General features: G+C 46.4%; 1 protein-coding gene across 3 annotated transcripts in view; it reads right to left on the bottom strand.

The window, feature by feature from the left end:
* Window positions 1-9,294, bottom strand: part of CUNH2orf42 (chromosome unknown C2orf42 homolog) — a 43,317-nt gene that overhangs the window by 32,618 nt on the left and 1,405 nt on the right. For all 3 annotated transcript variants that reach the window (XM_017522038.2, XM_017522040.2, XM_017522039.2), the window contains exons 2-3: window positions 3,196-3,464; window positions 1,689-2,523 (exon numbers count right to left, since the gene is read on the bottom strand). In XM_017522038.2, the coding sequence (XP_017377527.1) occupies window positions 1,689-2,511 (823 nt within the window). In that variant the 5' untranslated portion in view covers window positions 2,512-2,523; window positions 3,196-3,464. The remainder of the gene's footprint in view (window positions 1-1,688; window positions 2,524-3,195; window positions 3,465-9,294) is intronic.

Genomic DNA, 9,294 nt, shown 5'->3' with positions numbered 1-9,294 from the left:
CATGGTGGCGCGTGCCTGTAATCCCAGCTACTCAGGAGGCTGAGGCAGGAGAATTGCCTGAACCCAGGAGGCGGAGGTTGCGGTGAGCCGAGATCGCGCCATTGCACTCCAGCCTGGGTATCAAGAGCGAAACTCCGTCTCAAAAAAAAATGAAATAAAATAAGTTCCTTGGACCGGGCGTGGTGGCTCACGCCTATAATCCCAACACTTTGGGAGGCTGAGGCAGGTGGATCACGTGAGGTCAGGAGTTTGAGACCAGCCTGGCCAACATGGCGAAACCCCATCTTTACTAAAAATACAAAAATTAGCCAGGCATGGTGGCACACACCTGTAGTCCCAGCTACTCAGGAGGCTGAGGCAGGAGACTCGCTTGAACCCAGGAGATGGAGATTGCAATGAGTCAAGATTGCGACATTGCACTCCAGCCTAAAATTCTTTATTTGAATAAATAAATAAATAAATAAATAAATAAGTGCCTTTAGGCCAGGTGTGGTGGCTCATGCCTGTAATCCCAGCACCTTGGGAGGCCAAGACAGGTGGATTACCTGAGGCCAAGAGTTCAAGAGACCAACCTGGCCAACATGGTGAATACAAAAATTAGTAATTTTGTAAAAATACAAAAATTAGTCAGGCAAGGTGGAAAGTGCCTGTAATCCCAGCTACTTGGGAGGCTGAGGCATGAGGATTCCTTGAACCGGGGAGGTGGAGGTTGCAGTGAGCTGAGGTTGCACCACTGCACTCCAGCCTGGGCAATGGAGCAAGATTCTGTCTCCAAAAAAATTTTTCTTGTTATTCATTGTTTTTATTAACACAGGGCATCTGTGGAAGAGTAAACAGAGCAAAGTGAAGCTAACATGACCAGGTTGTCTCACTTAAAAATGGCCAAGTCTCTTGATCATTAATTTCAACCAACCAACCTTTATGCAAGTGTGCTAACTGGGACTGAAAGAAGGAATGTAACCAAGTTCGGTGGCTCACACCTGTAATCCTAGCACTTTGGGAGGTTGAAGCAGGACAACTGCTTCAGCCCAGGAGTTCAAGACCAGCCTGGGCAACAAAGTGAGACCCCCCACCTCTGCAAAAGATTAAAAAATTAGCCAGGTATGGTGGCACATGCCTGTAGTCCCAGCTATTTGGGAGAACAGAGGTGGAAGGATCTCGAGCCTGGGAGGCTGTTGTGAGCTGTGATCATGCCACTGCACTCCAGCCTGGGCAACAAAGTGAGACCCTGTCTCAAAAAAAAAAAGAAGGAACACTTTTATTTTTTTTTAGATGGAGTCTCGCTGTTGTCAGCCCTGGCTGGAGTGCGATGGTGCGATCTTGGTTCACTGCCACCTCTGCCTCCCAGGTTCTAGCAATTCTCCTACCTCAGCCTCCTGAGTAGCTAAGATTACAGGTACTTGCCACCACACCTGGCTAATTTATATATTTTTAATAGAGACAGGGTTTCACCATGTTGGCCAGGCTGGTCTTGAACTCCTGACCTCAGGTGATCCACCTGCCTCAGCCTTCCAAAGTGCTGGGATTATAGGTGTGAGTTACCACGCTCAGCCTAGAAGGAATACTTTTCATTTGAATTATCTAGCAACTGCTTCTGAAGGTTGCTAAGACAATCTCCAAATGCATCAGTGGAACTTTTCATTGCCATTTAAGAAAAACAGAATGACCATGTCAACCATACCACCTACCGCTGGAATCAAAATTTAGGAAGTCTGAGAATTCCTGAGCCAATGTCTCGTCACTGGCAAAGGCACAGATGCAAGCAAAGAAATGAATGCATCTCTGGGCTGCCTCGTCCTTGGAAGCATTTGACTTGTGTGATTTCAGAGTCTGGCAGGAGCAGAAGAAGCGGCGCTCGGGCAAACTTTTGGCACTGATTTTCTGCATAAAAGATGTATGTAAATACCCCAAACTGTGCTTCTGGCTTGCCTTGCATTTCACCACCAAGATGTTTTTAGTAATTCTCTGCACCAGAGGACCTGTAGGTTCCGTGGCCAACTGCCAGATGGTCTGTTTGGTTTCCGGGGAGGCCTGCATTGCATTCAGGACCGAGCTCTTCAGGGTCAGAGGGGTGGCCTCTGCCTGGCAGTTCACCGCCAGCTTGATGTGCTGGCACTGGTTTTCCACAACACCTTGAGTGGCAGCTTTCAGGCATGAGGGGACATAACACCGTCCAGAGCTCAGCTGAGTGATGATCGTCCCATCCACCGTCTGGATTGTTGTCTCTGAAACCCCAAGCTCCACAAAGCATCGGTAATCAGGGCCCCGGTCTCTTTGCCGCACTGAGTAGACCTGAAGGTCAGAGCCCGTAATGATTTTGACAGCTTCAACACTAGGCTGCTTGCGTGCACCATAGCGGAATATGGTTCCACATGTCTTGTTCTTACAGCTCAGTCCCCGGGTTCCATTGTATGTACCACATCGGGGACACTTTCTGATTCCCCTCAATGTGGCCTTCCCCAAATCAGATAAGAAAGCTGGGACTTTAGTCCTCAGGGAGTTTGGTTCCATTTTTCACAGGCCCTACAAAAGACAATACGCCCAACAGCATGAGTATACCCTCACACACACAAAGTTAATATCACTTACAATATTTAGTAAAGAAAGCAAAATATAAAAAAGCTATCCACTATTTTTTTTTTTTTTGAGACAGAGTTTCGCACTTGTTGCCCAGGCAGGAGTGCAATGGTGTAATCTCAGCTCATTGCAACCTCCACCTCCCGGGTTCAAGTGAGGCTCCTACCTCAGCCTCCCAAGTAGCTGGGATTACAGGCATGCGCCACCACGCCCTGCTAATTTTATATTTTTAGTAGAGACGGGGTTTCTCCATGTTGATCAGGCTGGTCTTGAACTCCCGACCTCAGGTGATCTGCTCGCCTTAGCCTTCCAAAGTGCTGGGATTACAGGCATAAGCCACTGCACCCAGCACTATCCACTATTTTTATGTACCACAAAACAACATAAATTTAAACCCACAAACAAAAGTGGAGGGAACTGCCTTTCATATCTAGTTTTAAAAATCCTAATGTAATAATCAAAGCATTTCTCCAGGTTTAACTCTATTCTATATAATAACAGAGGTTAGTTAACCTAATCTTTACATGCCCAGATGTTTAACTTCAGCAAGAACTAGGAAACATGAAACATGAGTTTTTTCCCTTTCATCATTCCCCACAAAGCCCAGCCCAATCCTACCTGTACCAGCTGCCAAGGCATCTGGAAAACAGTGTAACCTGAATTCATAAGACTTAAAAGGTGTTTCATTAGTTTCTAATGATCAGGTGAAAACATCATCATCTGCAGACTAATGATAACTGCTGAACCCAAAATCTTCTGAAGTTTGAACTGTATGGTGTAACAATGCAGGCATTCTGCCTCCTCCTTCTTCACCAGCCAATGGCAAAGCTTCTGCCCAGTGTTCCGCAAATAAGATTCCCACTGCCCTAAGTGGAGATCTTGACAGTCTGTAAGTAAAACAAGAAAAAATATCGAAGTTATACAAAGACAGAATGATTCTTTCTTAGAAATCAAACAGAACAGAAATCAAAGTCTTTCACAATTACTTGAGAAATATTTGACAGAAATTATTTTGGAAATGGTTAAGTGTTTTGTACTTCCAACCACAAGAAGGTAAAAAGGTGCTAATGTCATTATAAAGGGGGTTGTCAAGAACACTTTAGAGGCCTGGCGTGGTGGCGCACTACTTAATCCCAGAGATTTGGGAGGCTGAGGTGGAAGATCACTTGAGCCCAGGATTTTAAGACCAGCGCAGACAACACAATGAGACCTCATTTCTTTTCTTTTTTTTTTTTTTTTAATTGACATGGAGTCTCACTCTGTCACCAGGCTGGAGTGCAGTGGCGCGATCTTGGCTGACTGCAACCTCTGCCTCCTGAGTTCATGCGATAGTTCAAGTGATTCTCCTGCCTCAGCCTCTCTAGTAGCTGGGACTACAGGCACCGGCCACCATGCCCAGCTAATTTTTGTATTTTTAGCAGAGACAGGGCTTCACCATGTTGGCCAGGATGTTCTCCATCTCCTGACCTCATGATCCACCTGCCTCAGCCTCCCAAAGTGCTGGGATTACAGGCGTGAGCCACTGCACCTGTCCATGAGACCTCAATTCTATTAAAAAATTGGCAGGGCGCGGTGGCTCACGCCTGTAATCCCAGCACTTTGGGAAGCTGAGGCAGGTGGATCATGAGGTCAGGAGATGGAGAACATCCTGGCCAACATGGTGAAACCCCATCTCTACTAAAAATACAAAAAAGCTGGGCATGGTGGTGTGCACCTGTAGTGCCAGCTACTTGGGAGGCTGAGGCAGGAGAACTGCTTGAACCCGGGAGGCGGAGGTTGCAGTGAGCTGACATTGTGCCACTGCACTCCAGCCTGGCGACAGAGCGAGATTCCTCTCAAAAAGAAAAAGAAAATGAAAAAAAAATATGAAACATTAGTTGGACATGGTGGTATGCACCTGTAGTCCCAGCTACTTTGGAGGCAGAGGTGGAAGGATCACTTGAGTTCTACCTGAAACTCAGAATGGCACAGAGCAAGGATGAAGATTATGTCACTGTATCCCAGCCTTGGCGACAGAGCAGGACCCCAGCTCTTTTTTTTTCTTTCTGAGACAGAGGGTTGCTCTGTCGCCTAGGCTAGAATACAGTGGCGTCATCTCAGCTCCCGCAACCTCCGCCTCCCAGATTCAAGCGATTCTTCTGCTTCAGCCTCCCAAGTAGCTGGGACTACAGGTGTGTGCTACCACGCCCAGCTACTTTGTTGTATTTTTAGTAGAGACGAGGTTTCACCATGTTAGCCAGGATGGTCTTGATCTCCTGACCTTGTGATCCACTCGCTTATTACAGGTGTGAGCCACTGCACCTGGCAGACACCATCTCTTTAAAAAGCAAAATAATATAAATAAATAAACAACACACCTAGAACCATGTTATATAATTGGTCAAACACTCATCCTTCCTAATAGTAACACATTACATTTTTTTTCTTTGTTTTGTATTACATTACATTTTTATATTACTTTATGCTTTATGCTTTTCTCCGCTCTGTTACCCAGGTGGGAGTGAAGTGGTGCAATCCTGGTTCACTCAGACTCAACCTCCTGGGCTCAAGTGGTCTTCCTGCCTCAGTCTCCCAAGTAGCTGAGACTATAGGTACAGGCTGCCATGCCTGGCTAATTTTGAAAAATTTTTTTGGTAGAGACAATGGTCTTACTTTGTTGCCCAGGAACTGGTCTCGAACTCCTGGCCTCAAGCAATCCTCTTGCCTTGGCCTCTTAAAGTGCTGGGATTAGAGGTATGAGCCACTGTGCCCAGCCTCACAAAGCTTCATTTACTCAGTAAGTATTGCAGGTACTAGTTCATAGCACCAATGAAAAGGTGCACATCTTAAAACTATTCTTATTTGTACTTTCAAATTTGTTCATCAGAGGACTACAGAAGATGTAGCGAGAAAAAAAAAATTTTTTTTGAGACGGAGTCTCCCACTGTCACCCAGGCTGTAGTGCAGTGGTGCCATCTTGGCTCACTGCAATCTCTACCTCCTGGGTTCAAGCAATTCTCCTGCCTCAGCCTCCCAAGTAACAGGGACTACAGGCATGTATCACCATGCCCAGCTAATTTTTTTGTATTTTTAGTAGAGACGGGGTTTCACCATGTTGTTGGCCAAGATGGTGTCGATCTCCTGACCTTGTGATCCACCCGCCTCAGCCTCCCAAAGTGCTGGGATTACAGGTGTGAGCCACCGCACCTGGCAGAAAAAAAATTTTTTTTGAGACAGTCTTGTTCTGTCACCCAGGATAGAGTGCAATGGAGTGATCTTGACTCACTGCAACCTCTGCTTTCCAGGCTCAAGCGATTCTCTGGCTAATTCTTGTATTTTTAGTAGAGGTGGGGTTTCACCATGTTAGCCAGACTGGTTTTGAACTCCTGACCTCCAGTGATCTGCCCGCCTCAGTCTCCCAAAGTGCAGAGATTACAGGCATGAGCCACCATGCCTGGCCCTATTCTTTTTTTTTTTTTTTTGAGACAGAGTCTCATGGCTGCCAAAGATGCTGTGCCCGGCCCTTTTTTTCCTTTTTTTTTTGAGACAGATTCTCACTCTGTTGCCAAAGATGGAGTGCAGATCATGGCTCACTGCAGCCTTGACCTCCCAGGGTCAAGCAATCCTCCTGCCTCAGCCTCTCAAGTCGCTGGGACCACAGGTATGCAGCACTACACTCAGCTAATTTTTAATTTTTTGTAGAGATGGGGTCTCACTATATTGCCCAGACTGACTTTGAACTCCTGGGCTCAAGCAATCCTCCTGCATCAGCCTCCCAAAGTGCTGGGATAACAGGTGAGACCTACCTTGCCAAGTGGTCTATTCTTTTTAAAAAATGTTTTAGGCTGGGCTCGGTGGCTCAGGCCTGTAATCCCAGAACTTTGGGAGGCCGAGGCGGGTGGATCACCTGAGGTCAGGAGTTCAAGACCAGCCTGGCCAACATGGTAAAACCCCGTCTCTACTAAAAAAGAAAAAAAGGCAGCCTGGTGGCTCATGCCTGTAATCCCAGCGCTTTGGGAGGCAGAGGCGGGCAGATCATGAGGTCAACAGATCAAGACCATCCTGGCCAATATAGTGAAGCCCTATCTCTACTAAAAATACAAAAATTAGCTAGGAGCAGTGTCCCGTGCCTGTAGTCCCAGCTACTCGGGAGGCTGAGGCAGGAGAATTGCTTGAACCTGGGACGCGGAGGTTGCAGTGAGCCAATATTGCACCATTGCACTCCAGCCTAGGCATCAAAGTGAGACTTTGCCTTCGAAAAAAAAAAAGAAAAAAAGAAAAAAAAATAGCTGGGTGTGGTGGTACATGCTTGTAATCTCAGCTACTCTGGAGGCTAAGACAGGAGAATCACTTGAACCTGGGAGGCAGAGGTTGCAATGAGCCAAGATTGCCCCATTGCACTCCAGCCTGGGCGATAAGAGTGAAACTCCGTCTCAAAAAAAAAAGTTTTAAAAAGAAGACCAGGCACAGTGGCTCACACCTGTAATTGCCAGCACTTTGGGAGGCCGAGGTGGGAGGATCACTTGAGGCCAGGAGTTCGAGACCAGCCTGGCCAACATGATAAAACCCTGTGTCTACTAAAAATACAAAAATTAGGCAGGCACGGTGGTGCATGCCTGTAACCCCAGCTACTCAGGAGGCTGAGGCATAAGGATTGCTTGAACCCAGGAGGCAGAGGTTGCAGTGAGCCAAGAAAGTACCACTGCACTCCAGCCTGGGTAACAGAGTAACACTGTGTCTCAAAAAAAAATTTTTTTTAAAAGAAAGTAAGTGCTTTGTGAAATAAAATGCATGGCAGCGTTTCTCCACCTTGGTACTACTGACATTTAGGACTGGATAATTCTTTGTTGTGGGGGCTATCCTATGCATTGCAGAATGTTTAATAGTATCCCTGGTTTCTACCCACTAGATCCCAGTAGCAAACCCCATCCCTAGGTATATATATTTTTTTAAAAAAGTCTCCAGATAATGCCAAATGTCCTCTGGAGGCAAAATTGCCCCAGTTAAAAACCACTGATGTAGAGTCATTACCCTGTTCACACAGCATTCCTTCCCAGCTCAATCAACTTCTTTAGTAGGTATTCTCATTCAGTCTCATGTGGATTCTTAGAACATTGTTCCAAAATCAAAAGATGAAGGATTCAGTTTGCCTTTTACCATGAATTATCTCTGTGACCAAGTGCTTTAACTTTTGAGCTTCAGGATTTTTTTCATTTGCAAAATGACTATATGAAATATATTTATATAGACATACACATATATACACACACATATATATATACAATTTATATATATGAAGTAGCTTAGAAAAAATTAATTTTAAAATTATGTTGCTGATGATGATTTAACATATCATCAATGTGGGAAAAAACCTTTCTGTCAGCCAGGTACAGTGGCTCATGCCTGTAATCCCAGCACTTTGGGAGGCTGAGACCAGCCTGACAAATATGGTGAAACCCCATCTCTACTAAAAATACAAAAATTAGCCTGGGCATGGTGGCCTGCGCCTGTAGTCCCAGTTACTTGGGAGGCTGAGACAGGAGAACTGCTTGAACGAGGGAGGCAGAAGTTGCAATGGGCCAGATGGTGTCATTGCACTGCAGCCTGGGCAACAGAGTGAGACTCAGTCTCAAAACAAAAGAAACAGCAAACAAACAACAACAAAAGCAAAAACAGAAAAAAAAAACAACACTTTTCTGTCATGAAGTGAGGAGGTGGTTTGCCAGCTATTAGTGCTGTAGTTTTAGCATCAACATAGGAATTCCTATCTTTTTTTTTCTTTATTTCCCCCTGACACACACCTCTGTCGCCCAGGCTGGAGTGCAGTGGCATGATCTCAGCTCACTGCAACCTCCACCTCCCGGGTTCAAGCGATTCTCCTGCCGCAGCCTCCTGTGTAGCTGGGACTGCTGGTTGCGTGCCACCATGCCCAGCTAATTTTTGCTTTTTGGTGTTTTTGTCTGTTTTTGTGAGACTGAGTTTCACTCTTGTTGCCCAGGCTGGAGTGCAATGGCTTGATCTCAGCTCACCCAAACCTCCGCCTCCCGGGTTCAAGTGATTCTCCTGCTTCAGCCTTCCGAGTAGCTGGGATTACAGGAATGCACCACCACACCCGGCTAATTTTGTACTTACAGTAGAGACGGGGTTTCGCCATATTGGCCAGGCTGGTCTCGAAATCCTGACCTGAGGTGATCCACCCGCCTCGGCCTCCGAAAATGCTGGGATTACAGGCTGGGATTACAAACTCACCTGGTGAGCTACCGTGCCAGGTCTTCTTTTTTCTTTTCTTTCTTTTTTTTTTTTTTTGATATGGTTGAGACGGAGTCTTACTCTTCTGTCACCCACGCTGGAGTGCAGTGGCGCCATCTCGGCTCACTGCAACCTCCGCCTCCCGGGTTCAAGTGATTCTCCTGCTTCAGCCTCCCGAGTAGCTGGGACTACAGGTACATGCCACAACACCCTGCTAATTTTTGTATTTTTAGTAAAGATGGGGTTTCGCCATGTTGGCCAGGATGGTTTCGATCTCTTGACCTCGTGATCCGCTCGCCTCGGTCTCCCAAAGTGCTAGGATTATAGGCGTGAGCTACCGAGCTCCACCAGTATTTTAATTTTAAAACATGTACTAGTGTTACCTCCTAGAAACTCTATATGGAGGCCGGGCGCGGTGGCTCACGCCTGTAATCCCAGCACTTTGGGAGGCCGAGGCGGGTGGATCACGAGGTCAAGAGATCGAGACCA

The sequence above is a fragment of the Cebus imitator genome, unplaced genomic scaffold (genome assembly GCF_001604975.1).
Source record: "Cebus imitator isolate Cc_AM_T3 unplaced genomic scaffold, Cebus_imitator-1.0 Scaffold23, whole genome shotgun sequence".
NCBI classification, from domain to species: domain Eukaryota; kingdom Metazoa; phylum Chordata; class Mammalia; order Primates; family Cebidae; genus Cebus; species Cebus imitator.
The sequence above is the reverse complement of the archived record's forward strand: the minus strand, read 5'-3'. Positions and strand labels throughout refer to the sequence as shown.